Genomic DNA, 15,086 nt, shown 5'->3' with positions numbered 1-15,086 from the left:
GAGAACGATGCAAGTCCTTTCTTTTCCTTCTTTATCCAGAAAAAAAAAAAAAAAAACTGAATATGATGGCTTGAGCTTTAGCAACAGCTTGTACCATGAAGACAAGGGCATGTGATCAGTGAATATGAAAGATCCTGGGTTTCTAACAACTTTGTAAAACAACCATATCAGCCCTGAACTGCCCAACTCTAGATTTTTTTTCCTGGGGGAAAAAACACCAACAACTCTGTGTACTTATGCTATTACAGATGCGTCTCTGTTATATGTACGTGCACCTAATCCTAATATGAACTTGAAAGCAAAGAATGCCCAAAGAACATTCACCAAAATTGACCATATATTTTAGGACATACACATACACAAACCAAACTCAAGAAAACAGATGGAGGGATTAGCCTAAAATAGGAGAAGGGTCATCTCTTCCTCTGAGACTAGGAGACCAGGTGCATATACAGGTAAGTTTACAGATGTTGGGCAGCAAGTCAAGGGCTTTTCCCTTCTTCATCACCTCGATTTTCTCTGTGAAGTAGGAGCCAGAAATGTTTAAAAGGTGGAGGAGGAAGCAGATAGAGAGTAACATTTTCATGTTTTGAATGCCACTAAGGGACAAGTTGAGGGAGAATAGACAAGATTATAGTTTTTGTCTTTTGTTATTGTTGTTATTCAGATTGAAGAACCACCAAAGTTTTCATTTTTATCCAATTCTACCAGGTATAAAGGGAAAAATAAAATGGTTAGTCTCAGAGGCTCATTAGATAGGAAGGGTGGTGGTTTAAACACAGTAAAAAATAAGAATAAGAAAACACGCCTTTGTTAACTCCATTAAAGCTTGCAGCTAGGGAGCAAGAAACAGATTTTTTGTTGTTATTTTGATTTTGTTGTTGTTATTTTTGCTTCAGCTAAGAGGTATGCTGCAAACCAGATCCCTGCATATCAAGGACTAAAACCCCTAACTTTAGGAAGAAAATATACATATTCATGCCCATAGAAACACATCATACAAATGTGACCCCAAATGTTTTTATTATTAACACGAGAGGGGGGGAAAAAAACGGTAAATATACAACCCAAGGTTAAAATAAACCCAAGGTTAAAATAAACTCAAAATTAAACTACCAGTTTAATCAAATGTCCTTAATTTGTGCCCCAATATGTGTCTCTTTTTGATTTTCATAAATTAGTAAATTAGTACTAACAAATATTTTTGTCAGCTTAATAGAAAACTTACATAAGTAACTAAATAGGAACATCAACTCACCTCATTAAGCGCATTTTGTGAGACTTAAGAGAGCATCACCACCTGGTGGTAGATTCAGGGTAATGATTAGCAACCAAATAGAAGGAAATGGCCAGTCCCTGTCACGGATAACATACATTATGAGAGGCCAAAAGCCTTGGCCTAAACTAAGACCAAAAAAAGTAGCACTGTGAGTGATTAGCTTCCAATTTAATAGAATAACAGAAATTTGGAAGGGTGATCTAGAATCCACATTTAAGATTCTAATACAATATCCCAGGTAGTACAAAAATCCTGACTACAAAACTATAGAGATGTGATACATTGTCTGTGCTAAATGCCTGTAGTAAAAAGAAACAACTTCTCTGGGTATCATAGATTGCTGGATAGTTTAAATTGGATTTAAATTTGAAATGTTTTATGTCCCTCAATCAGTAAATCTAATTTTGCAATCCAATGCAACATAGAAAACCCCTGATATATTCTATAGTCTGACTTCAAATATATCTCTCATTTTGTTTTTGTTTGTTATAAATACACCAAATATTCTTCAGTTGCCTTGATTTCTAGACACTTTACATCCTGGTCTTCCAGATTTTCCAGATATATTTGATTTGTCAGCATCTATTTTTAATGCAGCACCTAAAATAAAACTGACTCACACGTAGACAGTGGAGTATAGGCACTTCTATTAATACTTCCCGTGTTTCCTTTCAGATTTTAATAGCTGTATCATACTTCTGCTCGCATGTTTTAGTCACAATTATTCCTGAACAGCTTTATGTTACATGGTGACCAGTAAGCTGAGTGTTAGAATTTCTGAGACTGAATAGATTTAAGGGCCAGCATTTACTTTTGAAAGTCTATCCCTAAACCTCAGCTCTCTTCCTCTGCTCTATAAAGTTCCACCATATACTCACAAAAGAAGAGGAACAACAAAAGAGTAACTTCAAGATAACCATGAAGAGACAGTAAACATAAAAATTTTGATACATTTTTATGCTTAGACCGTGAGGAGGTTTATGGTGACATAGGCATCACACAGCAAGGAAGCCCCAGAGGATTATATTTAGATAGATGATAGATAGATAGATGATAGATAGATGATAGATAGATAGATAGATAGACAGATAGATGATAGATAGATTAGATAGATGATAGATAGATAGATAGATAGATAAATAGATAGATAGATAGATAGATAGATAGATAGATAGATAGATAGATAGATGATAGATATAGAGGTAGAGATATAGATATATGCAGCTCTCTAAATTGGAAATGCAGAACCTAAGGCAATCTCCTGTTTGCTTTCTGTCTGCACTGGCCTTTATGACAATATAAAAAGCAAATAAGGGTATTCCCAATAGTAAAAGATTATTGAGGATTTTTTCTGGGGAGTGATTAGGCTGGAAAGGTAGGAGCTAAATATTGTTTTGGCAGCAGCAGCTTCTGCAACAATAATAGAATCTGATGCAGATTGTAGCAAAATAAAATCACACCACTTAGGGAAATGTCATTGGTAACTTTGGACAAATGTTTCATATGGTTCATTATGAAATATCGGTAAATAAATTAGGTATTTACCATAACAAATGTTTTCGATTTGACTTCTTGTTCTTTTCAATTTCTCAGAATATACATGCCCATATGAACTCATGATACAGATGGGACGCAAAACATTTTTACTATTAACATAGAAAAAAGTGTATAATATAGATATTATATATATATAATTTCAGCTGTAATAGAAATGGCTACAAGTGAGAGTCTATATGAAATAAACAGTATGTAAAGAAAAGATATTTTATTAGAAGGCAAATAATTTTAACCAATTTATTTCTCTCCATGATTAAGATTTAGCTGTATCGTTTTATTTTTATGTTCCAGGGACCTTGAAGGCAACCATATCCATAATTTAAGAAATTTGACTTTTATTTCCTGCAGTAATTTAACTGTTTTGTAAGTAATATGCTATGCTTTTGAAATAATATTATATTTTCTTACAAATAAAATTTAAAAGCACCCATTTTATGGAAAAAAGTTCCCAAAGAACATCAAGAGTCTGTTGTTGGATCTCAGTTTGAGAAATGCTAAATTGAAGTGTTAGCCTATAAGAATGTTTATCCTTTGCAAATTATTACGGCATAAAGTAAGTTTTTCTTTATAATTGTGAAAAAAATAGTTACAATCAAAATGAAAAACAAAATACGCTGAATGCTCACAGCCCTGAGGATGTAATTATGGACATCAAGATAAACCTTAAAGTGTTAATGAGTGTAATTCCTTCTTATGCATCTCTGGCCTATTTTAAATTCACATGGCATTTTCTGTTGAAAGTAAAGGATGTTAGGTCTTCCTTCAGTAAAAAAAAAAAAAAAAAAAAATCCAACTCTCCTATTCACAGCTTATTTTACCAGAATGTTTTTCAAACTATGGATTGCAACTAATAAGTAGGTGTGAAAGTAATGTATAGCACAATTTAGTATACCCTTGTCAGCATTTTTAAGTGAAACAGAATTTAATTGAATAGATTATATCAGACTGCAATGCAGATAATAAATGTGTTGTTTCATGAGCCTTAGGGTGTGTGTGTGTGTGTGTGTGTGTGTGTATGTGTTTTATGATTCAATATAAAACACATTTTTTACTGTGTGTTACCACAGGAAATATTTGAAAACCATTATCCTAGACTACACAGGACCCTGTATATAGGCGATACAATAGCTCCCACTGATATTACCATATGTTTTCTCCAATTATACCCCCCATTCCAATGAGTTCCGATGAGTTCCAGTTTGAACTCCTCCTGAGTTCAGCAATCTTCAGGTGCAGAGTGCTTGATGTAAATCATGCAAAATAGTGTATAGTAATTGCCCAAAGGAAACCAAATTGCACCTGAAGGACACAGAACAAACAGATATCTGAAAAACTTAGAATTTCTTTTCTATTGTATTTATTTTTTAAGGAAATCTCTGTATTAAGAGATTATTTGTGGATTTCCTCTTGGCAGGTGTTGTGCTTTAAAGGTCTAAGAATATCGGGAAATGGTGGTAATGGTTTGGAGTGCAGTGAGGAAATAAATGGGAAAGGACAATTTGAAGACATGTCATACAATGTTTAAAAAATTAAAAGCCCTTTAAAACTTAGTTCTGAGGCCGGGCGCGGTGGCTCACGCTTGTAATCCCAGCACTTTGGGAGGCCGAGGCGGGCGGATCACGAGGTCAGGAGATCGAGACCATGATGAAACCCCGTCTGTCCCAGCTACTCGGAGAGGCTGAGGCAGGAGAATGGCGTGAACCTGGGAGGCGGAGCTTGCAGTGAGCCGAGATTGCGCCACTGCACTCCAGCCTGGGCGACAGAGCGAGACTCCGTCTCAAAAAGAAAAAGGAAAAAAAAAAAAAACTTAGTTCTGAGTTGGTCCTCTAGGCTAACTGGTAACACATGAGATCAATGCAGAAATGTCAAGTTAAACAGTCTGATTCAGCATCCCAAATTAGAGATTCTTCTAAAGGGGTTCAGCTAAGAGTGGACTTCCTTAGGCAGATCTGCCCTAAATCACATCAAGTAACAAATGAGTAGGAGTGCTGTGGTGTGTGGGCTATTTTGTTAGACAGTCATGCTATGCAGACTGAAGAGACAAGTCTAAAACTGCTCCTATGCTCTTGGTTGCAAGATATGCAGTCTGTATTCTCAAAAGCTGGGGTTTTCACCATTTCTCTTGCAAAGCTCTTCCCTCCCTATTTCACTTAAAATTTTGAATTTCTATTATTATCATCATTAAAACATTTGAGAAATTTAGGTTTAAAATTAAATTGGATAATTTATACTACTTCAAAATGTCTTTATGTGAAAAATGTACTGTATATTCATTATCTTTGTTTCTGCAGACCAGTTCCTCTCTTTAGTAATTCTTGTCAGTTACCTAAAGAAGTTACAATGTATTTTTATTTTTACTTTCAGAGTGATGAGGAAAAACAAAATTAATCACTTAAATGAAAATACTTTTGCACCTCTCCAGAAACTGGATGAATTGTAAGTATGACTGAACATATACTGATAAGAATTTTCTTTCTACTGTTTTATTTTTCACACTTGTACTTATATGTGTTTATACATTTAAGAAATATTACTTATCTCCTCTTTCTAAGCATTATTTACATATATACACCTCAAGCTACAAAGGAATTCAGATAGCATACAAAAAATGTGGAAAATAAATATATAAATATTTGAGGAAAGTGGGTTAAAGGAAACACAGCTGTAAAGAAATAATAAAGCCAGTATAAAATTAATAAATAAAATACATTCAACACCACTCTGTTCCACTCCTAAAGAAGGACAGTAAATTTGTGGGGGGATTTTGTTTTGTTTTTGTTTTTTGTTCTGTTTGTTTTGAGACAGGGTCTCACTCTGTCGCCCAGGCTGGAGTGCAGTGGCACCACCTCGGCTCACTGTAACCTCCACCTCCCAGGTTCAAGCGAATATCCTGACTCAGCCTCCTGAGTAGATGGGATTACAGGCGCATCCCACTATGCCCAGCTAATTTTTGTATTTGTAGTAAAGATGGGGTTTCACCATGCTGGCCAGGCTAGTAAATTTGTTATTATGTTTCCTAAAGGATTAGGATTCAGGGACCATAAGATTAGAAGATACCACTTTGCTGATCTGAAACCAAAGGATAATCTTGGATCCATAAGGATATTAGACACTATTGTGGATAATATTCCTACCTATAATAATGGAAGAGATAAATTATTTTTATAATGCCCCTTTTTAATGCCAATGACGTAATTCCAAAGGGCACTATAACAATTCTATGATGAACCAAAGCCTGTGGTCTAAGCCCATTGTAGTTGATTTTCAGAATAAAATAGATGTAGAACAATGGATGAAGTGCTTATCCTTCAGAACTTTTTTTATATTTTAGTGTCAATTTTTTTTCTTTTCATTTTTTTGTTTGCTTTTTTTCTAGTACCAGGGTGTCACTCTGCTGCCCAAGCTGAAGTGCAATGGTACAATCATAGCTCACTGTAATCTCGAACTCCTTGGGCTCAAGTGATCCTCCCACCTCAGCCTGCTGTGCAGCTAGGACTATAGCACACCACCATGCCCAGCCAATTTTTTTTTATTTTTTGTAGAGACAAGGTCTGTCTGTGTTGCTGGGGCTGGCCTAGAACTCCTGGCCTTAAGCAATCCTCCCACCTCAGCTTCCCATAGTATTGGTATTACAGACATGAGCCACTGTGCCCAAGTAGTATCCATTTTCTGGAAAGAATCTGAATGTGGACAGAGCTACATGTTTTGACAATTAGCTAGACAGAACATTGATTTATTAAAACTTTTCCATAAAAATTAAAGAATACAATTAGAATGTTATGAAAATAACACCAGGACACCTTACCTGAGCACTCAAGAAGTTACAATGTGTTTTTCCTTATGCTAGGTAGAGGGAATACATGTGCCAGGAGCAGGAACGTTTCTCAGGTAACAATCCTGCATTCTGCCCCAAAACATCGGGGAATGAGCCATTAAAAACCCAACACTTTCTGTAGCCTGAAACACTTTTTGGTGGTCAGTACCAATCATTCACAAAATCTGCAGGAAAATCTCAAAAACAAATAGAACCAACCATCTGCTGTAGCAACTCCTGGTACGTGACAATTGAACCATATCATCAGCACATAGGAAAGTAGTTTGAATAGTAGGGGGAGATGCAGCTGGATGATCCAAAGTATTATCTAGACAATAGAATACAAGTTAGTCAAGGGATACTAACTATATACTTTTTCTTGTTTCATCCACTTGAAATCACACCTGAATATTAAGGGACAGTTCCTTCAAATCCTAGTCTTCAGGGTGGCAGTCAGGTGCAGATTTTATATATCAATAACCAACAGTGAACATGAACTTAAAGGGCTTAGTGCATAACCAATGCTAATCCAGGTTCAGAAGTAAAGGAAAGAATAATACAAACTGCAGAGGGTAACCAAGGCCAATAATTTGTCTTGCTAATTATTAGGTGGACTATAATGCACCTAATCCCATATTAAACACTTTCCTGAAAAATCAGATTCACCAGGACAAAAATGGCATGTTTTCTAAGAGTCGATAGCTTTCATTGGATGAGTGTATATCTAAACTGTCCTTTTGAGAGAGGGTTGAACTACACCCTGTGCCCCTCCAGGCTCCATCACACCAACAGAGTTAATGACAACAAAGAGGATTCACTTGTCACAGAGGACTTTAGGTGGCTCTAGTAACAGAAAATCTTTGCCACGTGGGTGACTTAATTTGCGCTTTTAAAGTCAACTGCTCTAGTTCACAAGGTGTTTCTTGCGTTCATTCAGAAATGAACCTTGACTCCAATTAAGTTTACCCTAACTTTCCTAAACTTAAGCTGAGAAAATGGCCCTTTCAAATGTCACTTGGGATCTGGGCCAACACTATCCCGTTACATGGTTCATGCTGTTAGAACTATATGCCAGGATTTGCTCTGATAACAAAAACCCACACTCCCACCAGTAACTGTTGAACAAGACATTTGGAATTTTAATATCCCAGTGCACCATTTTAAATCCGTTTTGCACATTGCTTTACTAATATGATCAATATTTTACTTGGCTTCCTATACAAGGAACTGAAATTGTGCCCCACTTTTACTAAAGATGAAGCAGATAGACTCAGTCTATTCATAGTCTTCTAACTGGGGATGGAGAAAATAGCTAGTCCAAAACTGAGCTAGGCACTGGGTAGCCCAGATGAATAGATATCATTCTTGTACTCAAAGAACTCACATGTTTCAGAAAGGAAGGACATATGTACAGAAACAGTTGTAGTATGATGTTATATGTGCTATATGTGTTATATGTGCTATAACAGAAGATGTGCAAGAGGAATACATAGGAGAACAAAGGACAAAACACTTAACCTCCCTAGGCTCAGAGGATAAACAGAGGAATGAAGTCTAGAAGGATAAATATGAGATCACAAGGAGGGAAAGAAGAGCATGGGGATTAAAATACTGAAGTGCATTCGGGCCATGGTGAAAAGTTACTTTGGGTAGAAAGTGGTAGGCAAGGAGACTGGAAACATAGTCAATGGCAAGACAGTTGAATATTTAAAGGTTCATTATGGCTGGGTGCAGTGGCTCACACCTGTAATCCTAGCACGTTGGGAGGCTGAGACAGGATGGTCACTTGTTCCCAGGAGTTCGAGACCAGCCTGGGAAACATGAAGAAATCCAGTCTCTATCAAAAATATAAAGATTAGCTGGGCATGGTGGCATATGGCTGTAGTCCCAGCTACTCAGGAGGCTGAGGCAGGAGCATGGCTTAAGCCCGGGAGGTGGAGGTTGCAGTGAGCTGTTTGTGCCACTGCACTCACAATGCGGTTTTGATTTCATCTCCTAAGGTACAGTAAGCTATTGAAGGAGATTCCAACTCTTTATGAAAGAGATGGAATTTTAGAATAATTCCTTCAGTTGTCTAATCAGAACAATCTATCTTTGTTGACAATTCACCGATAAATATGTAAATAACAGCAATAGTCTCCAGGTTCAGTTTACAGCAAAGACATTTATAATATTTATCATATTATATTAGCCACTTATTTTTAGTTTTAAAAACTCAGTCTAAAATTGTCCTACCCTTCGAGGTCAAAAATCTAATGTTTGCCTTATAAGCAAACCAGCATATATAACAAATACATCTATTCATTCTCCTACCTATCCCAGTGGCAACAAATATGATTTGGAGATGAATAGAAGAAAAGGTTAGACTTTCCCTTAGTATCTCTTGATCACCTTACAGAGCTCAAGTCTATTGAAACTTTATCTTGTATAAAAGAATCTGAGGCTTTCACATGAGAGCTGCCACTGTCAAAGCTACCACGAGAGGTGCTGCTGTCAAACACCTTTTTAGGACTAAGGTACAAGGTCATACCATGTTAAGCAGACCCTCTACACATACATGAGATGACATGCAAAGTATCCTACCCCAGGATAACATGAGATCCTGTGTATATCAGCTGTGAAAGAAACTGGAACTTGAAATAATACACTTCCATAATAATCATAACAATCCTAAGCAGAAGAAAAAAATTAAGATCGCAAACCATATATCTTTTCTAACACAAAAAAAGAGAACAAAGGAAGAAGGGGCACAACACAAAAATTAAAAGAATTAGAAAATGCGATTGATTAAAACCAGATCAGGCCGGGCGCAGTGGCTCACGCCTGTAATTCCCAGCACTTTGGGAGGCTGAGGCAATTGGGTCACGAGGTCAGGAGTTTGAGACCAACCTGGCCAACACAGTGAAACCCCATCTCTACTAAAAATACAAAAATTAGCCGGGTGTGGTAGCACACACCTGTAATCTCACCTACTGGGGAGGCTGAGGCAGGAGAATCGCTTGAACCTGGGAGACGGAGGTTGTGGTGTGCCAAAATTACACCACTACACTCCAGCCTGGGTAACAGAGCAATACTCGGTCTCAAAAAAAAAAAAAAAAAAAAAAGATCAAATACCATCAAGTATTTGTCTTCCAGGGGATGATGAAATGGAATAAAATGTTTTTATATTTCCCTACTTTGCTCCTTTTTTAAATTTTTAGACTTCTGGTAATTAATATAACTCAACAATGGCATTGTTGAAAAGTTGTATAGTAGTTTCCTAATGGATTTCAGAACAATGAATAAAGTCTTAAGAAAATAATATCACATATTTGCAATTATTTCTCCAGGGATTTAGGAAGTAATAAGATTGAAAATCTTCCACCGCTTATATTCAAGGACCTGAAGGAGCTGTCACAATTGTAAGACTGATGTTAATTTTGCCACCTCATTTCTTTATTTTATTATTTTTTAAATTGTGGTAAAATATGCATAACATAAAATTAGCCATTTTTAAGTGTGTAGTTGAGTAACATTAGCTACATTCACGTTGCTGCACAACCATCACCACCATCTATCTCCAGAAGTTTTTCATGTTGCAAAACTGAAACTCTAGCCACTAAACACTAACTTCCCACTCACACTTCCCCCATCCCCTGGCTACCACCATTCTACTTTGTGTCTGTGTGAATTTGACTACTCTACATACCTTGTAGAAGTGAAATCATGGAATATTTATCTTTTTGTGACAGGCCTATTCTACTTAGCATACTGTCTTCAAGTTTCATTTCTGTTGTAGCAGAAATGAATTTCCTTCCTTCTTAAGGCTGAACAATATTTCATTGTGTATATGTATTGCAGTGTTTATTCACCCATCAATGGACATTTTAGTTGCTTCCATCTTTTGGCTATTGTGGATAACGTTGTTATGAACCTGGGTGTACAAATATTTGTTGACCCTGCTTTCAATTTTTAGGTACCTACTCTCAAAAGTAGAGTTGCTGTTTCATACATTTCTGTCATTTTATTTTTAATGTATGTTTCATTCTGTTTTCCATAGAAGTTTAACCATTTTACATTTCCACTAGTAGTATACTAGGGTTTCCATTTCTCCACATCCTTCCCAACACTTGGTATTTTCTGTTTTTTTGATAATAGGCATGCTAATGGATGTGAAATGGTATCTCACTGTGGTTTTGTTTTGTGGTTCCCAGTGATTAGTCATGTTGAGCAACTTTTCATGTGCTTATTGGCCATTTGGATACCTTCTTGCAGAAAAATCTGTTCAAGTCATTCACTCATTTTTCAACTGGATTGTTCAGGTTTTCTGTAGTTGTTAGATTGTTGGAGTTCTTATATATTCTGGATGTTAACTTCTTTTCAGATACATGATTTTCAAATATTTTCTCCCATTGTATGGGCTGCCTTTTCACTCTATTATGGTATCCTTTGATGCACAAAAGTTTTTAATTTATGTATAGTCTAATTTTTAAATTTCTTTTTTTGTTACTTATGTTTTTGGTGTCATATCCAAAATGACACCAAATGTCATTGGTGTCATGTCATGAAGCTTTTCCTATGTGATTTCTTCTAAGAGTCTTATAGTTTTTAGCTTTAACATTTAGGTCTTAAATCCATTTTGAGTTTGCTTATGTACACGGTATAAGGTAAGGATCAAACTTCATTCTTTTGCATGTGGATGTCCAGTTTTCTCAACACAATTTATTGAAAAGACTACTCTTTCCCCATTGAATGTCCTTGGCACCCTTGTTGAAAATCATTTGACCATATATCTGTGAGTTTATTCCTGAGCTCTCTATTCTATTCCATTAGTCTACATGTCTGTATTTCAGCCAGTACCACACTGATTGCTGTAGCTTTGTAGTATGTTTTGAAATTAAGTAGTGTAAAATCTCCAATTTTGTTCTGCTTTTTTCAAGATTGTTTGGCTATTTGGGCTCCCTGCGTTTTCCATATGAATTTTAGGATGGATTTTTATATTTCTGCAAAAAAAAAAAAAAGGCAATGGGATTTTGGCAGGTTGCCTTGAATCTGTAGCTCACTATGAGCAATACTGACATCTTAAGTCTTCTGATCTGTGAACATAGCATGTCTTTCCTTTCATTGGTATCTTCCTTATTTTCTTTCAGCAATGTTTCGCAGTTGCCAGGGTATTTATCTTTCACCGCCTTGGTTAAGTTTATTTAAGTATATTATTCTTTTGGTGCTATTGTAAATATAATTCTTTTCCTCATTTTCTTTTGTGATTATTCATTGCATATAGAAACACAGCTGATTTTTGTGTGTTAATTTTATATCCAGCAATGTTGATGAATGTTTTAGTTCAAATGGATGTCTTTTTAGTTAAATCTTTAGGATATTCTACATATAAGATTACATCATCTGTAAACAGAGATAATTTTTTTCTTATTTTACAATTTGGATGCCTGCCTTTCATTTTTTTTTTCTTGCCTAATTGTTCTGATTAGGACTTCCAACATTATGTTGAATGAAAGTGGTAAAAGCAGGAATCCTTGTCTTGTTCCCACTCTTAGGGGAAAGCTTTTGGTCTTTTACCATAGAGTGTGGGTTTTCATATACATCCTTTATTATGCGAAGTAGTTTCCTTTTATTTCTAGTTTGCTGAGTCCACTTCATTTTTTTATACAACCCATTGGTCATTGTCATTCTTTCTCTCTTTCCTTCTTTCTGTAACTGTGGCTCCCCCAGCAGTTCCTTCCATCCCCCATGTAACTTACGGTCTAATCTCCAGTAAATATTTTTATTTATTTCCTTTTTTTTTTTAATTTTGTTTTTGTAGAGATGGGGGTCTCATTATGTTTCCCAGGCTGTTCATATTGGACTTCAAGGCTCATGCCATTCTCTCACCTCGGTCTCCCAAAATGCCGGGATTACAGGCATGAGCCACCACACCCAGTCTAAATATTTTAAAAAGAGAAATTTTCCTGAGAAGTTTCCTTTAATCAATGATTCTTGTTTCAAGGTGTTGTTTTTCAAAGATTCTGAAATTTTCTCCATTTAAATTTAGCTTTCAGTTTTCTTTAAGAAGGCAGGTGCTTGTAGTCCCAGTAAGTTGAGAAGCTGGGGCAGGAGGATCCCTTGAGCCCAGGAGTTCGAGTACAGCCTGAGCAACATAGCAAGTCCCCATCTCTAAAAAATTAAAATATAAAAATAAATTCCCTTTAAAGTCTACTTTTCATTTCATGTTTTATGACTTAAGATTTATTGTAAAAGATATATTATTCCATTAATTCAAATTTTGACTAAATGAGATTATTTTATTTCATTTTATTTAAACCATATCTGATCTTAGGCAAAATGTGAAGTAGGTGCGGCTCTTTCTGGGTCCCCCACCACTTCTCTGGTGGCAGCCCTTTCTTGACAGCTCCGCCTTCATGCCCATGTTTTATTAGCTCTCACTCTATCACTACCATAATCACAGAGTATTTACCACAAGCTGGGCACTGTTCTAAGTGTTTCATCTTAATTAATTCACTTACATGTACAATCAACCCTGTGAGGCCAGTGCTATTTCTATCTATTTCATTGAGAAACAAAAGTTGTATATATTTATCAGTACAACATGATGTTTTGAAATATGTATACATTGTGAATTGCCTAAATTGGGCTAATTAACGCATGCATCATCTCACATACTTATTTTTTGTGGTGAGAACATTTAACATCTACTCTCTTAGCAATTTTCAAGAATACAATACATTGTTATTTGCTATAGTCAGCATGTTGCACAATAGATGTCTTGAACTTATTCCTCCTTTCTAACTGAAATTTTTGTATCTTTTGACCAATATATTCCAATCCTTCTCCACCTGCCTCTGGTAACCGCATTCCACTCTCTACTTCCATGAGTTCAACTTTTTTAGATTCCACATATAAACGAGATCATGTGGTAATTGTCTTTCTATGCCTGACTTATTTCATGTAGCATATTGTCCTCCAGATTCATTCATGTTCTTGCAAATGACAGGATTTTCTGGGTTTTTTTAAAGGCTGAATAGTATTCTATTGTGTATGTATACTTTTTTTTTATCAAGTCATCCTTTGATGGACACTTGGGTTGAATCCATACCTTCGCTATTATGAATAATGCTGCAATGAATATGGGAGTACAGAAATCTCTTTAATATACTAATTTTATTTCCTTTGGATATATATCCAGTAGTGGAATTTCTGGACCATGTGGTAGTTCAATTTTTGATTTTTGAGGAAGCCCCATACTATTTTCCATAATGGTTGTACTAATATATTCCCACCACCAGTATGCAAGGGCAACCTTTTCTTCAAATCATACTCAGCACTTATCTTTCATCTTTTTGATAAAAATTATTCTAAAAGGTGTGAGGTAATATTTCATTGTGGTTTCAGTTTGCATTTCTCTGATGATTAGTGATGTTGAGCATTTTTTCATATACCTGTTAGTCATTTATATGTCTTCTTTTGAAAAATGTCTATTCAAGCCCTTTCCCTAATTTTTAACCAGCTTATTTGTTTTCTTGCTGAGTTGTTTGAGTTCCTTACACATGTTGGACATTAACCACTTACGAGATATATGCTTTGCAAATATTGTCCCCCATTACACAGGTTGTCTCTTCACTCTATTGATTGTTTCCTTAGCTGTGCAGAGGCTTTTTAGTTTTATGTAATCCCGTTCATCTATTTCATTATTGTTGCCTATATTTTGGGGGCAATATCCAAAAAAATCATCACCCAGGTTAATGTCCTGGGGCTTTCCACCTACGTTTTCTTCTACTCATTTTATAGTTTTACAGTTTAGGTCTTTAATCCATTATGAGTTATAGTATACTTTTGTTCATAAATATTTAAAAGTAACCCAAAATAAACAGATTCACTCCCTTTACTCCTGTAGTTTTTAGAAATGACCTATTGCTGCTTTTTTTAAAAAAACAGGAATCTTTCCTATAATCCAATCCAGAAAATTCAAGCAAACCAATTTGATTATCTTGTCAAACTCAAGTCTCTGTAAGTATTCACATATGGGGATAGTTTCATGATAAAATTGTTTTTTAAATACTAACAATGTATATTTTTATATATTTCTTTCAGATCATAAGCTTTATTTCCAATACATTAGTTTAGCTCTACAAAAACATATGAGTGCTTGCTGAACTATAAACAGACAACTATTAGTTTTATCTTATATATTTAGAAATTAAAAAATAATGATGAATTATTTTATATTTTTCTATAAGTCACTAGGAGCTTATGTTGATTTGTTTGCTTTGACCCTTCAAAGGCATCTGTGCATATTCACTCTCTTAACACTGGGTATTTTATAATTTATTATAAGCATTTTTACCTCAAGATGGAATATTCTAGATTATATAAATCCTTACTTGTACCACACACACAAAAAAAGACAAAAATTCTGTTAAAGTCGAATAATTGCCTTAAAAG

The 15,086-nt window shown here is 35.4% G+C and overlaps 1 protein-coding gene across 1 annotated transcript in view; it reads left to right on the top strand.

Annotated features, from left to right (window-relative positions):
• LOC116463480 (relaxin receptor 1-like) overlaps positions 1–15,086 on the top strand; it is a 77,874-nt gene that overhangs the window by 49,152 nt on the left and 13,636 nt on the right. The window contains exons 10-13 of the mRNA XM_058434657.1: positions 3,128–3,199; positions 5,201–5,272; positions 9,980–10,051; positions 14,580–14,651. Coding sequence (XP_058290640.1) covers positions 3,128–3,199; positions 5,201–5,272; positions 9,980–10,051; positions 14,580–14,651 — 288 coding nt within the window. The remainder of the gene's footprint in view (positions 1–3,127; positions 3,200–5,200; positions 5,273–9,979; positions 10,052–14,579; positions 14,652–15,086) is intronic.

This window comes from Hylobates moloch, unplaced genomic scaffold (assembly GCF_009828535.3).
Source record: "Hylobates moloch isolate HMO894 unplaced genomic scaffold, HMol_V3 SCAFFOLD_38, whole genome shotgun sequence".
Classification (NCBI taxonomy): Eukaryota; Metazoa; Chordata; class Mammalia; order Primates; family Hylobatidae; genus Hylobates; species Hylobates moloch.
This window is presented reverse-complemented; position numbering and strand designations above follow the sequence as displayed.